General features: G+C 38.5%; 1 protein-coding gene and 1 non-coding gene across 4 annotated transcripts in view; one reads left to right on the forward strand and one right to left on the reverse strand.

Annotated features, from left to right (window-relative positions):
- Positions 1-25,774, forward strand: part of Abi3bp (ABI family member 3 binding protein) — a 209,840-nt gene that overhangs the window by 150,367 nt on the left and 33,699 nt on the right. The window contains exons 31-44 of one of the 3 annotated variants that reach the window (XM_029544381.1): positions 977-1,036; positions 1,748-1,831; positions 2,874-2,933; positions 3,758-3,841; positions 4,726-4,782; positions 5,765-5,827; positions 8,157-8,231; positions 9,051-9,107; positions 13,737-13,808; positions 18,585-18,659; positions 21,723-21,782; positions 22,318-22,365; positions 23,147-23,227; positions 25,064-25,141. In XM_029544381.1, the coding sequence (XP_029400241.1) occupies positions 977-1,036; positions 1,748-1,831; positions 2,874-2,933; positions 3,758-3,841; positions 4,726-4,782; positions 5,765-5,827; positions 8,157-8,231; positions 9,051-9,107; positions 13,737-13,808; positions 18,585-18,659; positions 21,723-21,782; positions 22,318-22,365; positions 23,147-23,227; positions 25,064-25,141 (954 nt within the window). The remainder of the gene's footprint in view (positions 1-976; positions 1,037-1,747; positions 1,832-2,873; positions 2,934-3,757; positions 3,842-4,725; positions 4,783-5,764; positions 5,828-8,156; positions 8,232-9,050; positions 9,108-13,736; positions 13,809-18,584; positions 18,660-21,722; positions 21,783-22,317; positions 22,366-23,146; positions 23,228-25,063; positions 25,142-25,774) is intronic. The other 2 variants (XM_021209067.2, XM_021209070.2) reach the window with 2 other exon arrangements.
- On the reverse strand, positions 24,591-24,709 carry LOC115065103. Its single transcript, XR_003844906.1, has one exon. It is a non-coding gene; the product is annotated as a 5S ribosomal RNA (ribosomal RNA).

Raw genomic sequence — 25,774 nt, forward strand, 5'->3', positions numbered from 1 at the left:
TCCTCCTCCTCCTCCTCCTTCTCTTCCTCTTCCTTCTTCATTATGTTCTTCCTCTTCCTCTTCTTCCTCCTCCTCCTCCTTTTATACTACAATAAACTGAGGCCATGCTGCACAATATACCCACAATGTAACAATCTGAAATCTAGAAAAAGACAATATTAAAGTTGACTGGGTTTGGACCTTGAATACAGGACAGGATTTTGATCAATAGAGGAAATAGAAGGTCAGCCAGAAACACAGTCTGGTCCAGATGGACTGTAGGTATCCATTCACTGTGTTGATGCTGTTGCCTTTGAAAGGCTCTGTCAGGCCAGTACGAGGAAGACTATGAAGATCTGATTCAGAGTTTAGGTAAGATACAGAAACTCTGCATCATACACAGACAGACTCTTTGATTTCCACCTTTTACGCTCCTGGGGAAGATAGATGCTACGTCGGGTGTTAGACTAGCAGCCATCTTTATGCTGCTCTCTTATGGTTTGCATGGAGGTGTCAAATTCCACAAGATTGGCAAGATCAACACAAGCCATGTAATGGTTATTTTTTTATATATGCTTCAAACTTGTATCGATGTTTACTTAAACATGGCAACTCATGTTATGCTTTTTAACTTACTTTTCTAAGGCTATACTAAACGAATGCATTAAAATATTTTCTAATGCAGTGTTTTCTATCTGGGCTAGAATTCTTTTATTAAAACCCTTACAGAATGTCATATTGACTACCATGCTTGTTTATATCTCCCCCTCATTTTATTCCCCTCCTTTCTTCTAGTCAGTCAGGTAGTTAAAAAGCTGAGACCAACAACCATGCCAACAAAAGTTTAGCAAACTCTTAAAAAGCAAACTTTCAGATAAAGAGTTAATTATATTCTTTCCCTTGGGACAGTTGATAGTTTAGATATATATAGTATATGTAAATGTTTTAACTCAATGTGCATTTTTAAATCTCTTTGGCTTGTGTTGTTTTTGGCCAGTTCCTGCTGTAGTCCTGGAACCCGTCACTCTTAGACCTGAGGTCCAAGTAACAACACTAGGTAATGTTGCTAAGCTATTTTTGTAACAAGTCTTCTTGTCATAGCAAAATTTTCATCTCAATTCAGGTGGCAGCTGGGTGGGTCTTTGTGGCCATTCACTTATATTCGTCTAAAAAATTTTGAGAAGTTTATAGTTGTCTGCTTTTAAGACATTATACATAAAACTTCTTTGGGCCATTTATCTGCCATGTTACCTACTTGAAGTTGTGTCCTGTTTTGTGTTTTGTGTGAAGAGTGCTTTTGCTGCAGTTGTGTTTCAAACATGTCACAAGTCTCAGGTACACAGAGAAGTATTAACAACTTCTTGGTGCCCAAAGGGCCTGTATTTACATTACACTATTTTTCTGTTGGCATAATATTTTGTTCTTTTGTTTCTATTTAATAAATTTTTATTTGATAATTATATAGAGAACATATCATAGATTTTTTTTTAAAGATCAGAGTAGAAATGCACACTAACCATTCAAATTTAGGAATTGTTCCTATCCATTTTAGTTCTGGCCAAGCCATCTTTTGAAACTTAGATAACAATTACTAGCCTTGATTTCTATAATTAAATAGTAGTTTTTTCATAAAACTTTTTATGATTGAAGAAAAAAAACTAGATGATGAACATGTGAGAACCAGCGAGCTATCATCTTTGCACCTTCCATGGCTTCCTGACTCATAAATGATGAAAATACAAAGTAATTCAATAATTTCTTCCTTTAGCTCCCAAAAAAACACAGAGAAAACATCGTCCACGTCCTAAACCAAAACCTGTACCAAGTCCTGAAGTAACCGAGTCCAAACCAGGTAAAGCCTATGTAGCCGGTTTAAAACAAGCTCAGCAGTGTGACCTAGCAGGGAGTTTTCTGAATAACTGAGAACCTCCAGTGTACCCCAAGTAGAGCAAGTATGCAATTCTGTGTGTGAGGGGTGGGCGGTCAAGTATCTCCATTGTACAGATGTCAAGCAAACAATGTTATAAGGGAAGCCTGTGAGCAAGGGGATACCCACTGCTTCCTGTGTGCAACCTTCTCCATAACCACACAGCTTTGTAACATCCTTTTATCTCCTAAAAATAAAGTTACTTTGGGATAATTATATTCAATACAAATAAAAAACATTATTAAATAACTTTGACCTCCTCCTTATCCTACTAACACCTTTGAGTGAAATAGATGTGGAGGTTATATCTTGATTTTTACAAGACAGAGTGGAAACCTTTATAAGTATAGTTGAAGGTGGTTTAGGAAGAATCTGTACATGAGCATGATGAATTTTGGGGTGTAAACAAAAAGTCTTAAGTATTTGGAGCCAGGGACTAGAGATTAGAAAGGAGTAGAGTCTTGAAATCATACTAGAGCCTGGCTGACTAAAAGAAAGGAAGGGAAGAAAGTGCGAAGGAGGAGATATAAATGAAATTAGAGGAGTCTTTGGAGTATTGCTATGGATGAGCTCTCCCTTCATTCTGTAGTAATCCTTTCTATATCTCGGAGAATATGCATATCCTCTTGGACATGCGTATCAAGGTCTTAGGAATGTGATAGGGCAGAGCAGGGGAGGAGTGGGCTGGTAGACATCAGCAACCTCTTCTTTCTTATAAGAGCATACTCTTCCTTTGTCTGTGATGAAGCAACCCCACCAGTGCATTATGCTGCTGCCTTGGTCTCTTACCTGATCTGAGTGCTAAGCAATGCCTCCACAGTCCATTCTGGGTTATTACATGAGAAGTGAACAGTGACAAAATGGCTACCTGACTTTACTATGCTAGGGAGACTCATAATGAAGAAAAGATCTCTTTTTTCAATTGTATAGAACAATCATTTTTGCTTATTTTAATGCCTTTGCTTAGTTCCTTCAAGAGAACGTGAACCTGTGACACTCAGAACTGAGACTTGGGTGACAACAAAAGGTATTAACTTGTGATGCTGGCTGTGTCCTCTGTCTTGCCATTGCCAAGCTCATGCCATCAGTGTCATAGTCACATGTTCTCCTTCCCGTGATGACACCATCATTCTCTTTGCCATTCTATGAAAGTCACTAAGGCTCTTCTTCAAAGAACTTGCCCCTTGTGAGATCCACTATAAATCTAACCCACATCATCTGTCAGGCTTGTAACAACATGGAATCATTTCATCATTGTGTGTGCTCTGGGAGAGTGTGACTCACAAAAGCAGTTTTCATAATTTTAACCATTTCTATACTATTGAGGGGGTTTCCTAAAGATCTGAAATTCTTCGCTTTATTTAACCATTCATTCACTTCTACCATGTGACATTTGGTCTTTCACATTTCAGTTAGTTATATGTGCATTTTTTACTTTCACAAATTTTCAAAAAAAAAAAAATCCTGACCAGTCATCGTGGCCACCACCATGTTTTAGCAGGAATTCTCAGCATCTTTGTGTGAAGAGTGGTTCTCCCTATATAGTCCAGCCTCAAGTTTTCTTAGTATCTCAGTTGGGTTTTCCTCAAACTAGCACTTTTCTTATCACAACCTCCGAAGTGTTAGGACTACAGGTGTGTGCCACAATGCCTGGCTCCTTAACTATTTCATTCTATACAAGTTCTAGATTTGCTCTTCACTTCTTGACCAATCCAATGGGCATTCAAGTTAAAAAGTTGAAAATTTGAATTGCCTGAAATCTGAGAAAAATCTGATGTTTTACTAAATTTAGCACTCTCCCATAGCTTTTGAACTACAAACTTTGTAATAATGAAACTTTTCTTTCTTCAGCTCCTAAAACACCAAAACGGACCCGTCGTCCACGCCCCAGACTTCAAACCACACCAACTCCTGGGACCCCTCTAACCAAACCTGGTAAATTGAGTTTCTGGTCACAAGGGGTACTTAGAGAAGCTCTGGGAAAGCTATAAGGAAGGCCAATGGTAGAAGGATGAACTCGTGAGAGTTTAAGTGCTGCATGGGCTACTCTTGCCTCCACTGCCGTGTGTAGAAGGAAAAGCATTAGGGTCTTGTGTGGCAACTGATTTGCTTATGACCTCTGCCTAAGTATTGTCTCTATTACCACATACCTTTTTTGGTACTGCTGATTAAGTCACATTCTTCTCTATTAACAGAAGTTCTTGAATGAAAAAATTCAGAAGTTTGGATCTGATCCAAAAACCATTAGTGATCTGCTGAGCTATCTAGAATACTCTATTTTTGTAAGGAGAGCATAGAGCTAGCTGTTGACTCGGTATCACACGTGCTAAATGTCCCTTACCCTGGTTTGATGAGCACCCTTGTCATACATGAGATCTCAACCCAACCCTACTCATGAGTCCTCAGCGTTTATTTGGCTCATTTGCCTTATCCTTGGCTAGATCTCATATAGAAAAATTGTTGTGTTCCTGTACCTTTAGACATGTTATTTTCTTAATGCTTCTATACCAAAGCCCAAGTTATATCTATGTGGCTTTGGTAAGTGTCTAAAATGTCTAGGACAGTCTACAATAGTAGAAGGAATGAGATATCCACGTAACTAGAGGAATATCACCTTGACTCTATTAAGAGGTTTAGTACAAAGTATAGGCAGCAACGGAGTACTTCTTGAAATGTTTACCAGGGCACAATGTGACCAAATCATCAAGTAACAAGTATTAAATTGGAAACAGTTCCTTAAACTCATTCCTTATTCCAGTAAGAGTGTACTGTTGTCTTACTGACTTTTCACATATGTTTGTTTCATTGTTTTTAATTAGTTGCTGCTACAGATCTTGAACCCAGTGCTCTTAGCACCGAAGTGCCTGCGACCGTGGGTAATTAGAATGTGTGTCTTTCTAATCTTGATGCTTTTCCTGCCATACCATCATATTACCACTTCTGCATCTTAGGACCATTCCATCACCATCCTCTGTTGTTACTCCATTACATTCTTTATCTTGAAATTATCCTCAGTTCTATGTCAAGTTATTCATTGAATTCATGAGCACCATGCATGAACTAACTTCAGGACACCAAACCACCATGTAACTCACTTTTCAACAAGGTGACATGTGCATTTTTAAAGGGTGCTGACTAAGCCTGTGTTTCCATGTGAATCTCCATCTGTCATGTTTATGCTGCGTATCCATCAACAATTACAAAAATATGCTTCTTTATTCAGAAAGCTTCTTCGTAAACTAGAACCTTTGTGATACATTGGAGCAATCATTTAAAAATATATGGTTGTAGTAAGTTGTCAACGTTAAAGATGTATGCTCTTAAAATGTTCCAACATTGTTTCCATGATAGAGACTCCTTTTCTAGAAGGTTCAACAGTCTTTTAAAATCAAGGACTACTTTTTGAATGGGTATATTTCATTAGTTTTGTCTTTATACTTTTCAACAAATGAACTTTTAATTTGTATAATTTTTTTCAAACAGTAGACAAAACCTGTGGATAGCTATCTCATGAATTCCTATAGAATCTCAAGAACACTAACAAAGCTTTCTTTAGTGTATTCAGAAAGTCATCTATTGTGAAAACATAAAAATATGGTCAGCAGAATTCACCAGTAGTGGGGGCAGTTAATCAAATATCTAGAAGAGCATCTTGCATACTGTGACCTAGTTATTTCTGTATCACGCCTTCTTGGAAGTCTATGACATGACGTAGTGAGCACCCATCCCTGGTCCAGCCAAATGTGTAGGAAATGAGTGTCTCTGTCCTGTTAGTTTTGAAGCTAAAAATATTCTCAAAATTATCCTAAACATGAAGTTTTAATTTGCCTTTGGTTGATTTTCCTCCCTTCTATCCAGTTCTTACTACAGCCCTCACACCTGTCACTCTTAGGACCAAGGCTCCCAAGATAACAGCATTAGGTAATGGCACTGTGCTCTGGAATGCTTTTTTTCACATGTTCCATCCTCGTTTTCATGTGCACTCCATCTTCATCCTAACTTCATTATCATCTGCTTTATTAGATTGTCTTGCTGCCTGCCGCTGGTCATCCTCATATACTACTGCTTCTTGAGAATATTAAAGGTTTTTAAAGTTACCTCTTTTAAAAGCTACTCACAGGCCTACAGTATTACTATCCTTGTTATCTTTCTTAAACGTGTCATGTACTTTTTGTCTAAACATTGCTTCCATCTGAAGCTAAATTGCAAATTCAGCTAGTAGTGAGACATAGTAAGTTAGAAAAATATCATGGCCCAATGAATCCTTGGGAATGCTGAAAACTTTCAGTGTCTACCAAAGATCCTGCCACATGGAGTTTAGCTTAAGCATTGTCTGATGTTGGAGACTTATGGCTCTCTTCATTCATTGACTTAATTTTATATTTTAAGTTTCTTTCTTAAGAATCTTTGGTGATTAAAAAATAAAAACTGACAAAATAAGAGAAAATATTTTAATTCAAAAGCATACATACCCCAGATTTCAAGGAAAGATACCTTCACCCCAGGTTTTTTTTTTTCCAAACCAAAAGCATAAAATTAGTTGAAAGTTTCTTCCTTCAGCTCCTAATGTACAACAGACACGCCGTCCACGCCCCAGACCTAAAACCACAGCAAGTACTGGTATGTCTGAGTCTAAGTCAGGTAAATGTGGAATGCCTGGTTAAAGGGCTGCTGGCGATCTGTCCCAGAAGGGTCCTGAAGTCAGACCTGCAGTGGGAAGCTCCTGCTATTTAAGTAAACTAAGGCACTGGGTCTGGTTAACAGCTGTTCATTCTAAGCGCTCCCCATAAGAGCAGGGATTGGGGGAAATTTGTCCCTAATTCCCCAAGTGACTTGGTTTGGACCAAGTTCTTCTCTTTAAAGACGAGTTGATGGCAAGGTTCATATTAGTCACTCATGTTCATGAATTGCCATATTAACATTAAACATAAGATCTGTTGCTTAGCCTTGGTTACATAAGCAGATAATTGTTTTCAACTTCCAAGAAATACGATACACTACTTCCATGTATACTTTCATACATACTACCTTAGAACATTTCCAAAGTCATCTTCAATAATAGTTAAAGCCAGAAAACGAGGTACCCAGGAATCTCTTACATGGACAGAACTAAGAAATAAATAACCAAGCTCAAAGTGATTGTGACTATTTTCCATAACTGTCTTGGCTACTGTGACCAGCATTTCAGAAAGCCACTGTTTGCTTCCCGTTGGTTTTAGAGTTTAAAAACATGTTTGTCATTTGAAACTCATGTTGTGGAAGAAAATGTAAGGCATTTTGCAGGTGTTCAACTCTCTCGTGTTCATGCATTGCCTTTAATTAGTTTTAGCTTTGGACTTTGAACTGGATATTCACAGTACTGAGTCTCCAGAAACAACACTGGGTAAAGGTTTTTGTGACATTCAGTGACTGTTCTTTTCCTCGCTGGTTAAAACCCATCTGCTGCCATGTCAGCATTGCTCATGCCTCAGAAGACTCTGGTTAGGCTACCATTTCATGCTTTGTAGTCAGTCCTGGAAACTCAAGTGTCACCTACCTGTTATTTAATCATCCCTCCTTGGAGCCACTGAAAGATATTAGCATGCCATGAAATTCTCTTTTAAAAAGCCAGAGATCCATATTGTTGATCCTCTCTTTAGTGGCTAGATCTATAGAGCTACAATAATTTAGAGACATAACTCCCTCTTAGCAACTTATTTTCCATAAAAATCGGTGTGCTATGCTTATTACTTTATTTTGAGTCATTAGATACCCTATTATCAACAAAGTAAGCTGTACACCCCGGGTGGTACAACACTGATGGGTTTCTCCGGGAGTTGCTCTTTACTAAGTAGCCAACCTTGCTGGGTATCCATGACTATTAATATTTATTACTTCAGTTAACACATGGACGATGTGGCTTGGGTTTCTAAGGGAACCCTGTGTGACGCTCAGTAACAACTGAATAGTTTCTTTGCAAGGAGGATGCTTCAAATCGGGAACTAGGAATTTTAGTCTGTGAAGAGAATAAAAGTTTCAGACTTTGTGGGCCACTCGGTCTTAATCACAACTGCTTACACGGACCTCATAAGTGCAAAGCACCAAGGTTTGTGTGTGAATAGGCCCTGCCTCACTTTGGTCCATGCTCCAATTAGACTTTGAGTTTCAAACCATTTTCATATTTTATGTGGCATAAAATGTTGGTCATTTTTCCCATCACCTAAATTTGTTTTTAAAGATTCACGGGCTAACTTAAGTCTTTTTGTTCCAGCTCCTACTGAACTGCAAACTCTTGTTTTGAAGCCAGTGACCTCACCAAGCCTAGAAATTACACAAAGTCAATCTGGTAAATTGATTGATTTATCTGTCTGGCTGTAACAAGAGCTTCAGAAACATACTATAATCCCTTCCATGTTGTATGTTTAAATATAAAAACTTTTCCTTCTATGGTTGTATATTGATATTAAATTAGTAATACTTTATCTTCTACTGTTCCATTATATATAAAATACCTACCTTCATTTCATTGAGTTTGCTCTGTATCTTTTGGAGAACATATAATGCCACTGATTAAGCAGTCAGCAAACCTCTGAGGACTGATTATATTTCTTAATTTCAGCCACAGTTTAAAGAATCTATTAAACAGTATGCTAGATGCTTGCTGACCCACCTAAAATAGTGATAATCCCTTTGTAACCACTGAAAAATGAGAAAATCATTTTAATAAAGATTCTTTTACACTCCTTAACTATAAAGAACCATTTAAAACATATACTGCCTTTCAAATTACAAACGGAATTTAATGTCAGTATTAGGAATACTGCTGCTGTTCTCTAGTGTTTAGATTTGAAAACTTGAATTCCATATTTCAGCATGGGATTATAGTTTCTTTATAGCACCTGTTAGTTAGATGAGATTACAGTTTGGTAGTCCTGTTGAAGATTTAAGGTATGTTTATTGATGGTAGTCAAAACAATTCCGTTGTGGATTTGACTAAGTTATGAGAACGTCCTTAAGTGCTCATGCCAATGAGATGCATTTTATCAGAACCAGGCAACTGGATCACTTACCAGATATCCAGCACTCCTCTGAATAGTGTGTTTAATCTATCTGATGTTGACAACAACACATCCCTGACCAGTTATATCCTTGTTTCCTTTGCTAGTTTCTGATGACCTGGAATTGGTTGCATTTAGTACTGAGTCACCACAGAAGACAATAGGTAAAAATGTTCCTGGTGCAAAGTCAAGACTGTGTGCTTTTCCATCTCATTGTGAAATGCGTCATTGGATGATGTCATGTTTGGGCCATTTGGTGACATTTCATAGTGTCCTGTTCTTGTGTTGTCTCTGTGCCTATCCAATGGCTCTTGAGAGCCACCATGCATGTGGTAACTCATGTTAGCTACAATCTGCTATATTACAATGCAAGTTTCATCGTTTCTCTAGTTTCCTCTGTTAATGAAATTCATAATTTAAGATTTTTTATTATTCTTTGTATATATACACACACACATGTGTCTGTACATATGTGTATGTGAAATTTGTCATCTTCAGGTCATTTTCAGGCTTTCTTGTCAAGTTTCCAAAAGACTCATAACTTTTTTCCTTACCTAAAATATTCATGCAAAAAAAAAAAAACATAAGTAAAATTACGGACTCTACTCTAGGTAATAATTGCTATAATGTACCCTGATTGTCATTTGTGTGTGTGTGTGTGTGTATCTGTCTTTCTGTTTCCCACACAGCAAACTTCATTACCTAGCTTTGCTTTTCCTCAATTGCAACAGTTTTCATAATCTAGAAAACTAACCTATGTTTTCACCTAAATTCAGGGTTCCATGATCACTTGCTTTGCCCTACCTACCACTAACCTGCCATTTCCTGTTTCTTCCCCAGCACCAGCTGAAACAGATTATGTAGATACCAAAGAACCTCTCAGGCCAGAGGAGCCAAGGACTGAAGGTGGTAAAGGTTTTATGCTATGGTTAACTCATTTTGCTATTCCAGCCGTGGTACTTGATTGAAAGATTTGAAAAGCTGTAGATCCACTTCTGATTCATCTATAGATCCACTTACACCCCCTCACTAGGAATCAACCTAGAGAGTCACATTTATTCTGCATGTCTTCTAGCAATGAAGTATATATACCAGCAGCTCTAATGTTCTTGGATTCTTAAAATTAATGTGATAGTTGATGATCTCTGAAAAAAATATGTTTTATTTATATCTGTTAGTAGCTGAAGGTCAAGGCATAATACATTTGAAAGTCAGCTGTTGATAAAGTATGAATACCAGCAGTTTAATACTCTTAAATATGACTTCTTCCTTTGTGTCCCATCTAAAATACATTGGTTTTTTTTCTGTAAAATTATGTCATAAGTTCTTGAGAACAAGGTTGCAAATACTCAGGAAACACTTGTGGAACTGAACATCTTACAGTTTTAAACTCATTCTCCTGTGTTTTGATACAGTTGTGGATTCTCTTACACACGTGTCTGAGCTTCCAGAGCCCACACTAGGAAATGGCATCCTTAAGAGCACAAACTGGATGTTCTCTGTCTTCATTGTCATCCCCTGAGAGTCTCAGGATTGGCCTCACTGTGACCTCATGTGGCACATCCTTTCACTGTGGTCAATCTTCCTCCGTGTGTGTCCCTAGTCATACTCATTTTCCAGAAATGTGTTTTCAGTTAGTATCACTGATCTTGGTCTCTGGCTGTTCTTATGTCAGCCAAACTGTTGAATACAAAATATTACATTTTTCCAAATAATGCGCACACTGCCATTGGAACTATTTGTCTGGGGTTCATGATCTACTTCTGCTTTCTGACCTAGAGATATACTTTCCATTAACAATCTTCTCATCATGATGGCTTATCGTGTTTGGTTCTCTGTTCTCTCTCATCCAAGTGAAAGTCATCCAAGTGAATACCTCTTAACCAGCCTGTGCTATAATTTTAAAGTTATCCTTTCCCTTCGTAGTTCTCATTCAAGCATTGTGAAGGAGGTGAAGATTCTTGAAGTAATGATATTTTTTATCTCAAAAGTATTTTGTCATCTGAAGTCTGCCCTTTTGAAATAGAATGGGTTATTAAGAAACCTATTTATTCGTAATATTTCAAATTTCCTGTAATTTAACCATTCTCTTACTTTTGACATCTGTTCATTGCCACCCTGACTGTTGTCTGTAATCTGAGTGTGCCTAGCATTATAGTATCCCTACGTAATTTCCTTCAGCTACCAAAGACACGTCACCTCTGTCTTCCCAAACTATAATCATACCCAGACCAGATGAGCTTCAGACTGAACCTGGAAAATACACTTTTTTTCCTTTTTGCATTTTGTATATAAGGTGAGTGTTTGCAAAATGACAATGTGGCCTGTGCATGAGAAGTCCTGCCTATCATTCTTCTCACCCTTTGATGGGTGAGCCTGCCTTTCCAATGAGACATCTCTCTGTCATCAGTAATCTTTCTTGAGTGGCAATGTGTAAACCTTTAACATACTACTGAAAAACTACATCTCTACTACTCTTCAAGTTTTTGAGTTTAGAAAATAGAAATGTTTAGAAAGAAGATCATATATATTCTATTCTATTTTAATATATATATATGTATATATATATGTGTGTGTATATGTATGTATATATATACATATATACATATGTGTATATATATATATATATATATATATATTTGGATTACTTTGTCTTCTTCACTAGTTTTATAACTGTAAAGTATTTTGAGGTCGCTGACTTATGTACGAAATTATACAATACTGACAGTAACAGATTTGGCTGTATAATCCACATTATGCGGTATTGACCAGTCCTCTTGCCATTATTTAGAGCCCTCTCTACTTCCCTCTTCTGCCTTCAGTAGTATGGTGATTCCCTCTATACTGCCCCCTGGCATTAGAGAAATAGCAATTAAAGTATGTTAGCTGTAAAGTTTCCCTTGGTGGTGGAGTTTGATTCTAATTAAAACAAAATACCTTCATGGATACTACAATTTCTGCAGTACTCCCGGGTTTCCACGGGATAGGATAGCCATAAATAGGCCCAAGCTTCTGTTCTGGTTGTCAGGAAACTATTTTAAACCAGGTGTGGTGTTCATGTGTTTAACCCCAGCATTCTGTAAGTCTCAAACAGAAAGATTGCTGAGTTCAAGGCCAACCTCAGCTCCATAGTAAGATACTGTCTCATACCCCTTTCCCAAAACAAACAAACAAAAAACTCCACTTTTATATGGTTCTATTTCCAGGGGAGATAAGTTATTAATTTTGATGACTGTATTCTAAAACACTTTTTAAATAATGTTGCCTAATAGTTTAACCTTCTACCCAAATTCTACATTGACTACATGAAAGGAATGTATCTCAGATCAGTTAAAACTGCCACTGCCAAAAATTCCTTCAAGAGCCTATTAACATATTATTGAGTGTCTGATTGTATATACTACCTGTAATTTATTTGTTTTTATTTCTTTTTGTTTTGTTTGAGAACAAGAGCTTGCAATGTAGACCAGGCCGACCCAGCACTCAGGTTCCTCTTGTTTCAACCCCCCTAGTCCTGGGATCCCAGGCATATACCCCATGTCTGTCTGACCGTCGTGGATAACATTCCCTGGAATTGCTTTTAAACATACCTTTGTCTTCACATGGCCTTTTTTGCCTTGGGGGGAAAGCAAATAGCACATTAATTAGGACCTCAGCAAGAAATGGGGCTGAACCGTGACATTAGTAATAAGCACAAATAATTCATTTTAGGATTAGAATACTTCTTAAATACCATTTCAGTTTGGGTGGCAAATGTATCTGTTGACCCTGACTAGCAAATGGTACTCTAAACCACCGCATTATTCAGCCAAAACAATCTCATGTGTATCTTAGTAATTATCTCTTTACAGTCCAGAGAAGAGCCCTGAAATGACTGTGTACCTTGTATATTTCCATCTATTATCAGGAAGAAACCACCCTGAAGCTTGCCCTGAGGACGCATGCACACTCCCAGTGCCTAGCAACTCATTTTTAGTGAATGTTTCTTAAAGGTTCTGAAACTACAGAGTATTAACACCAATTTAATTTCCTTTCTTCTTATCAAGCTTCCAATATCAAATAATTCTTATTTTCAGCAGTATTTTTCTTAAGGGGTCTCAAGCGGCGTGACACTGGGGATAGCATTTTATGTGTTCTAAGCTTCATTATTTTAGTTCTCCCGAAGCCACTGTTCTCAGAGGCTGCAGCCCTGGACATGACAATTCCTTTCCTTTGTTGGGATATACTTTTAATTTTCTCACTGAAGAAAACAAATTATTTTTATACTAATTGTTCCATAGCCTTCCTTAGCGTCTCTCCGGTGAAGAACAATGCTTTGCAGAAAAGTATCTTCAGTGCTCAATATTTCTTCCCCAACATAGCCAATAAAATTATGCTTCAATTTTTCTACTTTTCTATTGGACTTGCTATTTAAATTATTCTATTTGAATTTTGCCATAGTAGTTTCTTTACTTAGAAAAGATGGGTTTATACTTAAAGAATATATCTGCAAATTCATGATCACGTGTGGATTAGTAACAAGGTGACTTTGTTTTTAACCTATTGAAAAAGTATTTGAAGTAGACATTTCTGAAATACCAGCAGGTCTCTTTTGCAAGCTGAATATTTCAGGTGTCTTTAATCTACCTCTTTCATCCTGTATCTTTAATCTCCCTCTTATTTGTAGCTCTCGAGATATTGACAGCAGTTATCGACTTTATCTTCAGTCACTCAGAAAATACCTTTGCGCTTCTAGAAAACACTATAGTTCTTGAAGGGTCAAGGGCTCCAAAGCTATTATGTCTTTTCTTTAGCTCCCAGGCAGACAACCAGTGTGCCTCCCAAGCTCAACATACCACACTCAAGAATGCCAGCAAAAGAGCCAGGTAACTAACTACAATGCCTATGCTTTAACTTCCTTGTTTGTTTGAGTTTTTCATATTTCAGCACTTTATTATGTAATAGAATACGTTATGTGTCAATTGAATTTTTTCATTTATTTATTCACTTTACATCTGGATCACAGCGTCTCCTCCCTCCTCTCTTCCCTTCCCCCTTCCCCTTCTCCTCAGAGAACTGAAGGCCCTCCATGGGTACCAAACCACCCTGGCACATCAAGTCCCAGGACTAAGGGCATCTTCTCCCACTGAGGCCAGATAAGACAGCCCAGCTAGGGAAAAGGGGATCCAAAGACAGGCAACAGGGTCAAAGACAGACCCCCAATCACCTTTCCATTTATTGAGGGACCCACATGAAGACCAAGCTGCACATCTGCTACTTAAGTGTAAGAGGCCTAGTCTAGCCCATGAATGCTTTTCAGTTGGTGGTTCAGTTTCTGTGAGCCCCTATGGGCCCAGATTAGTTTATTTTGTAGGTCTTCTTATGGAGTCCATGACTCCTCCAGCTCCTGCAATCCTTTCCCCACACTCTTCCACAGACTCCCTGAGCTCGACCTTGTGTTTGGCTGTGGATGAGTCGGCAGTTAATGGAAGTGTTTCCATTAGCTGCTAGATGAAGCCTCTTGGAGGACAGTTATGCTAGGCTCCTGTTTACAAGCATAGTAGCGTATCATTAGTAGTGTCAGAAGTTGATTCTCTCGCATGGTATCTCAAGTTGGGCCAGTCATTGGTTGGCCCTTCCCTCAATCTCTGCTCTATCCCTGCACATCTTGTAGGCAGGACAAATTTGGGGTCAAAGGTTTTGTGGGTGGGTTGGTGTCCCTCTCCCTCCTCTGGAAGTCCTGTCTGGCTACATGAGGTTTCAACTTCAGTCTCCCTATCCCTTGCTGGTAAGAACCTCATGTAGGGTCACCACCATAAACTCCCAGGAGCCGTTGCAGTCACAGGTCTCTGGCTCATTCCAGAGATGCAACCCTTAATTTCTGTTCTCTCTCCTAGCCCTCTCCCCGTCTCTCCCAACCCACTTCCCCTCTCTACTATCTCTTCCACCCAGTTCCCTCTCTTCAGCCACCTCCAATGTCTAATTTTCCCTTCTGAGTAAGAATCAAGCATCCTCCCTTCGGTCCTCCTTATTACTTAGTTTCTTTGGGTCTGTGGAGTGTATCATGAGTATTCTGTACGGCTAATATCCACTTATCAGTAAGTATACGCAATGCATGTACTTTTGGGTATGGGATATCTTGCTCAGGATGATATTTTCTAGCTCCATACATTTGCTTGCAAAATTCATGATGTTTTGGCTTTTAATATCTGAGTAGTATGCTATTGTATAAATGAACCACATTTCCCATATCCATTTTTTCAGTTAAGGGACATCTAGTTTGTTTCCAGTTTATAGCCATTACCAATAAAGCTGCTGTGAACATAGTTGAGTATAGTCATCCTTATGGTATAGTGGAGTGTCCTTTTGTTATATGCCCAAGAATGGTGTAACTCGGTCGTGAGATAGAACTATTCCTAATTTTCCTAATATTACAAATTGATTTCCAAAGTGGTTGTACAAACCTGAAGTTAGTGAGTTAGTTACTTAGTTCCAGAAAATTGAGTTTTTCGCCATTGTCAAATAAGGCTCCCTTTCCTTGGTAACTCAAAATATTTATGTTTATATGATGAATATAATCAGAAAGCACATCACGGGGAGAACTCAGTTCACAAAGTTTTCCTTGTCTTATTGTTTCAGAGAGGAATGGCCAAGAACAAGTTTTCTTAGAAGAGCCGCTTCCTCCCTTCCCCTACAATTTTAGGCTATCCCCCTGACCTCCCTGCAATCCCAGAATGTGCTCCCATCTCCTTGCCAATCACACAACTTAATGAGCACTCATCTGAGTCTTGCTTCCGAAAATTATCTGAGGGTCACTTTCCCACTAAACCAGGAAAGGAAAGCTATTGTCACAAATGGTGCAGAAGTAGGAAAAGAAAATATTTATCAGCATCGTATTAGTCTTGATCCAGGTGACAAACCCTTGAATCCTCCCAGGAATAATTTAAATAATTTCAGGATCTCTGTGACTGTTTCAGGTATCACCTCTAATATTTGACTCTGCCTTTATTATCCTTTTTAAGAAAATTGATTAAGGAGACCATTTGATGTTCTCCATCTAAGTAATAATCAAAAACCTGTCCTACTCTGTGTATTATTAAATCTGTTCATAATAACTACAAAATTCTATTATGACAATAATATTTTTGAGATATAAATATACAAAGATCCCAATGCAACATTTCCCCCAAAGAATTAGAAATTTAAAATCATAATCAATTTTTAGAATATTGAGATATGTGGAATTCCGGTAAAATGATGAATGATTAATTAAAATAATATTTAGTGAATAAAACAGGGCTAAAATGTGTCAAATATTTTAAGTGACTGTCACTAAATCAATAAGGTATGTTAAAACTTGTTGATATAAAATTAATATAATACTCTTAGGGCCTGGAGAGATGGCTCAGAGGTTAAGAGCACCGTCTGCTCTTCCAGACGTCCTGAGTTCAAGTCCCAGCAACCACATGGTGGCTCGCAACCATCTGTAATGAGATCTAGTGCTCTCTTCTGCCTTGCAGGATACATGCAGGCAGAATGTTGTATATAACAAATAAATCTTTAAAAAATTAATACTCTATAAAATTGAATAGTTGTTAAAATTACATGGCAAACAGCTATCAAGATTTTATTGAACACATAGCATAGGACAAGAGTAATAGATAAGGATAAATGGAAATTTTAAAGACAATAAAATGATAAATATAAAGTAAGACATACTAAGAGTTCAGACTTATAGACTATAAATTTCTGGATACAAAGTTAAGTGAAGGGGATATAAACTACTAGGAAAAATGTGTTAATGATTTTATCTTTTTGAAGAATATTTTTGTACTTAATAAACTTCAGTGCAGTAAATTAGTATCCTTCTATGATTTCCTATGATTAAACCATAAATTTTAAATTTGCTTAATTTTAAATTAGCTTTTTAACAAACACAAGATATAAAAGCTCAGAATGAAGAGAACTAACCCAGTTCACTCCGCGCTAACTCTGGAGGGCTAGAGGGCTGACAAACTACAAGGACAGAAGCTTTTGGCTTTGTTCCAGCTGAGCCAGCTTTCAGTCTGTTGACCTCTGCAGTGAACTCTGCAGTGACCTTGTCAGTGGTATTTAATAAGGGAAAACTAACAATGGAAATTAAAACATACTATAATGATGTTTTTTAAGTGATGGAACTTAGATCTCTCTCTTTCAACATGAGACTATGTTTCTTAAAAAAAAAAATCCAAATAATACATTAGATTTTATAGCCTTTCAAGAATGTACACATGTGCACATAAGTATTTTAAAATATTTTTGTTTTATATTTTACTTACTTTATATATGTGTGTGTGTGTCCATGTATGTGTGTGCCACTGCACAAGTGTGAAAGTCAGAGGAAAAGGTTAGGTACTTGTTTATCTCAATCGTGTGAGTTCTGAATATCAAACTCGGGTTGTAAGGTTTAGAGGCAGGACCTTTTACTCACTGAGCAATGTTGCCAGCCTACAAAATGTTGGAAAAAAATAAATAATCCTAGTTTCTCCTCTGTTGTCTTTGGATAGCATAAACTTGAAGAGGCCACCAGCATGAGTGAATAATCTGTATGTCTAATCAGTTAGCCACATGTCAACTAACACAACTGTTTCTCCCAATACACAACACAATGTTTACCTGAACCCTTTTTTCAGTGTAAAATTTTTTTAATAGGTAGGTTATCTTTCTAGATATTTCAGAGCATATCGATGAATTAAATTATAAAATTTATATATGTGTTTAGTTCTTTAAGATAAAATAGAACTGAAAATTTGGAACAAATAATCACTATTTTATAAGCCATTAAAGCAAAGTTCTTTGCTCTTTGGCCATAATGACCCTAAAATAATTTTATCCTTAGAGATCTTACAACTATCAAACAACAATTTGATTATTATAACAATCAAACTTATGAATATGACTCATTTTGAAGAAGTAGAAGAAAAGTGTAAAATAGGCTAGAGTGAGCTTCCTTGGTGCCAAATTTATAAAGATCCTGGGGAAGTTGAGGAAACTTTAGGGTAGTACAGTTACCGCGTCAGTCACAGTCCGTATTTGGTACCTGTAAGACAGGGTTGGATAGTACAGTTATCACGTCAGTCACAGTCCATATTTGGTACTTTTACTCACCCTGTAAGACAGGGTTTGTTCCTTCCAATAACCATAAGGAGCAAAGTAAAACCTGGCCCAAACGACTTGGCTGTCAAATGCCTGGATCTGGGCACAGTCATCGTGTCCTGGCCCTTGGAGTCGGCTGCGGCTCTCAGCTCTGGAACTTAATGTGATCCCTGTCATTTACACAAGTCAAGCAAGCTTATCCAGAAAGGAGAACTGAAGCTTTATATTAATTCCTGTCTCCTTTGACATGAAGATTAAAAACAAACCAACAATACCACCAGAAACCTCTTTATCCTAATGACTGGTCAAGCATTCAGACTTCATTTTCCAAAAACAAGGAATTTTCATGCGTGGTCTCTTTGTAACGCTTGTATTCGCCCCCCCCCCTTTCTTTTGTCTGTCTCTGTCGCTGCTGCCTTGTTTTTTAATATAGTTCAAGTGTATTCCCTGTCAGGCCTGTTGTGTTAGCATGACTAAGAAACGAAGAATCCCAAATGGCTCGCGCAACCTGAGTTTCTCTCTTTCAGTTCCTAAGGGACCCCTGCATACGACTTCAAAGCCAAAAATGCCACCAAATCCTGAAGGGGCAGACACTACATCTGGTAAATATCTTTTGCTGTGTTTAACCTGAGTTGTGCAGTATTGTCTCACACGCATGCACTGGAAAGCAAGGGCTGAGGCATGTGAGATTAATTCAGTTGTATCTCTATTGTACAGTCTGGTGGTTTTTTATTTTTATAGGTGCCTCAAGAATTCTAGTTTCACATGTACTAAAACTGTTATTACACTAAAAAGGTAGAGAGAATTATGCCAAGGATGGAATGTTTTTCCTTAGAATCAAAGATTGTTGCTCGTTTTATGGTTTTGGTGAGTTTTGTTAGGGTTGTTGGATTTGAATAATTTTATAGGGGAAAGATCTCATTGGAAAGAGAAGTATGAACTATAGGATAAAATGGCTGAGTATATCTCAGTAGTAGAGCATTTGGCTGACATGCCCATGGCCCTAGGTTCAGCCCCCAGGGCTGAAAAAAATAGTTACATACTTTTGTCTGGTCATGATACAATCTCAGTGCGTGGGAGCTGTAGTTGAAAGGATCAGAAAGTCTAAGTCAGCCTCAGCTACATGGGGAGTTTGGGGCCAGCCTGGGCTACATGGAACCCTATGTTAAAAACTAACGTGGATGGGACACTGGGTCCCTCTCATGCTAGTAGTAAGGAAAAGCCCACATAGTCTACATGTTTCATGTTTCTAAGGGAAGCTATCTGGCTGCAGCGCCTGGGCGGGGTAAACCCTCTGACAGGCCATATTATACCAGCTTTCTCCAATAGTGTTTTGATTTTATCACTGAACTCCAGTGACACATTCATGCATGTGCATTTTACAACTTGACACTTTCTACTCAGAAGTGCCTTTTTGGTTTTTTGAGACAGGGTTTCTCTGCGTAGCCCTGGCTGTCCTGGAACTCACTTTGTAGACCAGGCTGGCTTTGAACTCAGAAATCCACCTGCCTCTGCCTCCCAAGTGCTGGGATTAAAGGCGTACGCCACCACGCCTGGCTCAGAAATGCCTTTTGATAGTTAGCTTTTCTTTAGAGTGACCCAGTTTACCTAAGAAGGTGGTTGACATAATTGATTGGACAGTTGATATTAATGATAAATTGGTTAATGTAATTATGTAATGATATACTAATGGTCAATACAAAAAAAAATCAAAACTGCACTCTCAAACAAATTACCATCATCATTTGTGTTGATGAGATGCCCTCAGCATGGAGCACATGTCTTAGAGATTCTGACCATATTTGATTTGCTATGCAGATGAGAGACTCAGCGCGGAGAAATTCTGACTTGCTTAGAGCCGCAGTGGACCAAGTAGGGAACACAATTCATAGGCCTTTGCTGGGATTCACTGGGCTGCTTTTCTGTTCCACTGATTTCACCTGCACTAGAGAGTTTGCTCTGCAGTTTTTGAAATCACTACTTCAGGCTAAAAAGGGAGGTGCCAGTATTAGCAGCTGGAATCCACATTCGCCTCTTGTAAACTCTGCAGGGAGCTGAAGCAGCAGCCACTGATGTGTTTAGAGTATGGCTGGTCTGTGAGGAGCAGCGCATCTTTCCTTCCTTAATCCCAGCTCTTCTGCCTCTAGCCTGGAACTGTAATCAATAGACATCTGTGAACAGCAGCATTCTTTTTAGCATCTTTATGGCCTTTGCAGAGCTAAATCAAAGCACCTTTCCCTTCAGCCTCCAAGTAAACGTTTAGTTTGATTTAGAGTTGGAAATGAATTCCCCAAAACACCCCGTGGAAAGGGCAAGAGTTTGGTATTGTGATGGATTTTCTTCAACGTTATGAGTTATGAGTTACATAAATAAATAAAAATATGAGACTTTCAAATTCCTCTGAACTTTTTTTTTTTTTCTTTAAACTTATGAGCATTCTGATCAGGCTGGCCTGGAACTCAGAGATCTTCTTGCCTCTGCATTAAAGGCGTGTGCCACCATGCCTAGCTTGAGTAAAGTCTTTATTCTAATAGTCATGTTCCAAATTCCAGAACTGTAAATGACTGCTGTAAATTCTTGAGTAAGAACCAATGTGGCATGTGGATGAAAGCACCCCTCTTTCCCCAGTCAAAACAGAGAGAGTCCAACTCTAGACAGCCTAAGTTAGGTTGTGCTCAGCTGACTCAAGGTGTGAAGGTTCCTTCATCATCGTTGTGAGGCAGAGTTCCTGCCTAACTTCTTAAAATTTAAAGCTTCCAGGATGATGCAAGGGAATCACACAACCTACCAAAGAGATGCTGGTGTCTTGCAAATCCTCAGTGTGAAAGGAAAGCTTTGCATGAAGAAAGTGGCCTAGGCAGGACCTCGCTGTAGGCACACCGTGCCCTCGGTTAAGGTTTTGGCTTGGCAATCTGATATGAGCAGGATACCACTCTGGTATTTTCCCCCAGTAAAAAGACAGTCAGTGGGCAATTTATTTCATTTTGTTAAGAGCACAAGCATTCAAACTCTATTGTGTTTCTACTGTAAGCTGGTCTATTGTTTAGCAAAATGATCTTAATATTCTCAAATGTTAGAGGTATGTATAACACCTGACACTCAAGAAGCTATGCCCCTAAGGAAGGCAGAGTTGGTAGTAGTCTAGCATTTATTCTGTACCAATCATGAGTTTCACACAGGGCTACCTCTAGGGGCTAGTCAGCTCCATTGCCTTTTGTTCCCCCCTCTTAGGTACTGGAGATTTTGGTCTCTTGTCTTAGTCTGAGAACCATTTATCTGATTTAATGTATTTTCTACTGCTATCTGGATTTTAGTGAGTGTCAAATGACAGCTACCTCTTGAGCTCAAAATTTTTCTTGAAAGTCTTGAAAACAACAACCTTAAGGGGACACTTATTCCCTGTGTCTAGATTATCCATTTTCTTTTCTTTCTGTTTTTCTTCTCTCTCTCTCCCCACTCCCACCCCTGCCCCCGTTTTGTTTAAGTGCAGCTTCAACATCAACTATGACCAACTTATATGGTCAGGAAGGCGTAGTCTCCATTCTGAAAGAATTCTTTCAAGGCTTTGCTCTTTTGCCTTTGCGTCCTCCATGCTTTAGGGATTTACACCTAAAGAGTATGTTCACTCCGGTAGTATGCAGTGTTTTATAATCTTTTTCTTTCAGTTCCAAAAGATGAACGCCTTTCCTTTAAACCAGATCCAGAGGTCTCTCACAGTGAAACTGGTAAAATAACATTTTATTTTCCTAGTTAGAGTGTATATTTATGTTTTAAAAATCCTGTTGTAAATATGTAAATAAAAGGGACGTGATACAGAAAAGTGTGGCTATGAAATATGTTTCTTTGTAGGAAGTTCAGCCATAGTATCCTATTTAAAGTTTTTTTTCCTGACTAAATATAGGAAGATTAACATAATAGGTTTTACTTGTTTTGGAAATGTTTTTACTGAAGAGGAGATCATGTTGAAATTATACAATTCATTTATTAGCTGAGATAACTGTTTTACACTCTTTTGTGTGTTTTGTTTTGTTTTTAGTAAAAACTAAATGGTTGCCCATTGATTAATGTTTTCCTCAAATGATGACTGACTGGTGAATGAAATAAAGATTTAGCTAAGTTCCTTGACTAGACTCCAGTAGTGCTTTCTCATATGTATTATGATTCCTAAGTGATATTCAAATGTTTAAGTAACTGTGTCTATCTATGAGTTGACTTTGTAGCAGTTCTCACAAGTGTTTCTTTGGTTTGCTTTTGGCATAGTTCTGCCTCCTGTCACCTTTAGAGTTGAGCCACCAAAGACGACAAGAGGTAATGTTTTTCTCGTATTAACCAACCAGCTTACTTACAATCTCTGATACCATCAAGATTGCAGGTCTTTCTCAAATGATTGCTAATTGAAGTCACCACTTCTCAGTTCATTTCCTGATGACATTCTCTCTGTGGCTACCATTTCCAATAAAGAGAAACGCATGGTTTCCATACTGAAAGGTTTTGCTTTGGAGACCAGCCCAGGAAGGCTCATTACCAAGCTTGCCCATATCTACCTCACTTATCTCCATGATTCCACTTTCCCTGTTCTCCACCTAGTTAATAACTCCTGCTGGTTTAATGGCTCTCAGCTGTGATGCTGTAACACAGTAGCATACATCAAAGCATGACAGACTGATGCAAGAAGTTAATGTTGGTCAAAATGTGAAAGCTGCCAATGATTTGCTTGTTAGAGCTGACTCAAAAGGCTTATTCCAACAGTTTTTTGATCCTTTTGGCTTTGAAGTGATGGGCTGAGAGACAGAGCTACAATCGGAAAACCAGGAAGATGTACTAACCATGTTCTATCTTGGCCAGGTCTCCCCTACAGAGGGAAACCAGAATGTCATTTATTGTGCCTCCTGGTAGAAAACAGTTAGGAATCATTAAACTAGCATTCCATCATCTTTCTCCTGAGAGTCCTGTGCATACTAACTGTCTTCACCATTCAAGAGATGTTTTCTCTTTTATATTCAAATGAAGGTGTCTCCTGCTATACAGTTCTGGTTTATTACTGGCCTTGACTTAATAACTTACCAACTTAGTACTTTTTCTTTTGCAGCACCTTTAGAAACACGGGGCATTCCTCTCATACCTGTGATTTCACCAAGACCTGGTCAAGAGGAACTACAAACCACCATGGGTAAATTGTGTTATTTTTTGCTCCACAAGGGACTTACCATTTACAGATTGCCCTTAAAGTAACAAGCTCAGTTCACTCGACTTTTACATTGTGTGATTTCCCATTAAAGAAGAATGTCTGCAAGCATCTTGGCAGTCAAGCTCCAAGTACAGTCAGTTCTCCTGAATGCAAACTACTTCGTGAACAATTGTATGGGAAGTGCTCAGGCGGTTCCCTCAAATGGTACAACAAGCAATTACTTCCATAACATTTTCATCTGTTTACACTTCAAATAATGTAGAGAAGATTTAAGATAAAAATAGGACACCCACAGAGCTTATAGGTTGCCTGCAGAAAGATGATGGATCAGACAAGAAAGTGGTTGATACAATATGTTGCTTTTGAAGAACGAAACATAAATATGGCCACAAATGTGGAGATCATTTGCTGGGTCCTAAGTGAAAATGATGGGGAAGTCACATTTGTTGGCTCTTCGGAGAGCCTTTCCTTGCTGCATCAAGCAGAGTTTTTTTGACTCAGTGGCTTTATTTTCCTCTATCCCTTTTCAAGTGAATCTGCCATCATGTAGATGTATTTATTTATATCTAAGTACACTGTAGTTGTCTCCAGACACACCAGGAAAGGGCGTCAGATCTCATTATGGATGGTTGTGAGCCACCATGTGGTTGCTGGGATTTGAACTCAGGACCTTTGGAAGAGCAGTCAGTGCTCTTAACAGCTGAGCCATCTCTCCAGCCCCTGATTATATATTTAAATGAAGTTCATTTGGAAGAAAACTTTAAATGGAACGAGCAAATAAACCCTAATGATTAACAACACATATCATTTTAGCTTATGTCTGTAAAGTCATGAAATGGTAAAGTTAAAAGTACTTTATAAAATTAACACTAGATACACTAATCCTCTAATTTTCTACTCCCTGTCTTGTTTTACTTTTTAAATGCTTCTTGGTTGACTAAAGAAAGAACCATCACGTCACACCCATCACAAATCTCTTCCCAGAAATTCAATCCTGAGAATAAACTGAGGCAGGCAAAAAAGGAGGGCAATATTACTACCTAACCAGCAATTTCCTTGACTTTTAAGGTGGCAGGATAAACAATATCATCTACCTTGTCATTATGATGTAATGAATTCAGGATAACATGAAGGTGGTACTTATTTCGCCAAGAAAAAAAAAATGTCCGAATATCAGGAAACATACATTTTTATTTTGACACATAGAAAACAAAAGGATATTTCTTCTTCAATGATTGAAATAAACATCTTTGCATGTGATCTATTTATTTCTATACATACATTGTAGAGTAGGAAAGAGACAAAAAGACAAATACGTTTAAGGTATTTTTTTTTTTTTTTTTTAAGCCTACAGCACCCGGTATTCCCAGGCGGTCTCCCATCCAAGTACTAACCAGGCCCGACCCTGCTTAGCTTCCGAGATCAGCCGAGATCGGGCGCGTTCAGGGTGGTATGGCCGTAGACTAAGGTATTTTCAAAGATATTATCAGGTGCATCCGAGGATAGCAACCACATAAAACAGCTACCTCGGCCCTTTCGCTCAGTGGCAGGGCACTTGCCTGGGGTTCAGTCCCCAGGACTGCAACACCAAAAAACAAAGCAAAGGGATTCTGAACTTAAAGCTTCCTTGGAAGTCCTTATAATACTCACTAAAAACAATATATGACAGCAAAGACAAGTGGTTAACACTCGCCTTCACTTTAGGTGACTAGAAAGGCTGGAGAATGGCTTGAGCCATCTGTTGGGTTTTGCTTTGCCCTGGCTCTGTCCGTGGAGATGGCTCTTTAAAGCTCAGCATCCTACTGTGTTTTTCCCTAGAAGACACAGACCATTCTACCCAGGAGCTCTTCACAACCAAGATTCCACCAACAACTGAACTGGCAAAGACAACTCGGGGTAATGCTGTTCCTCCACTCTTGGAGGGAATTTTTTCCTTAGTTTCCTTTGATCAAGAAATGTTGCTTTCAGGTGATATTTCCTCACTGGAGTTGAACTACTCGATTGATTTCATGGTGATGATGAAGGACCGCAGGCAAACTGAATGCCATTCGAGTGCACAGCTTCTTTGGTTGTTGCTTCAGATGTGCTGTTGGATGCGGGATGCTGATTTTTAAAGTCCCTAGGGTTTGGGGGCTGTTTGTTTTGTTTACCTTGCTGAACCTTCATGAGCCTGATTTTCATATCCGACCAATAAGGAAGGCCTTCTCCATCTTCCTGCTTTGCTTTCTCTTCTCAAGCCCTCTTTGCCAGCTTCACCCACTGACGACACACACTCAGCTCTGTATGGCTACAACCCTCCCTGGCTTTGGTATTTTTCCTCTCTTTTTGAAAACCGTGTTACTGTCTTGAATGGCAGCAGCATCTTCGTGCTAAGACGATGTACCTCTTCAACCAAACCATCTTAGCAGGGTTGTACAATGCTCTATAATATTTTTCTTGCGCCCAGATAGCTCTTAGTTTGAGGCTTTGCTCTGTTCTCCTAGGTTTTGTCTCAAAAGTTCTGTTTAGGCTCACTCGGGGTGCAGTTGC

The sequence above is a fragment of the Mus pahari genome, chromosome 12 (assembly GCF_900095145.1).
Source record: "Mus pahari chromosome 12, PAHARI_EIJ_v1.1, whole genome shotgun sequence".
Lineage (NCBI taxonomy): Eukaryota > Metazoa > Chordata > Mammalia > Rodentia > Muridae > Mus > Mus pahari.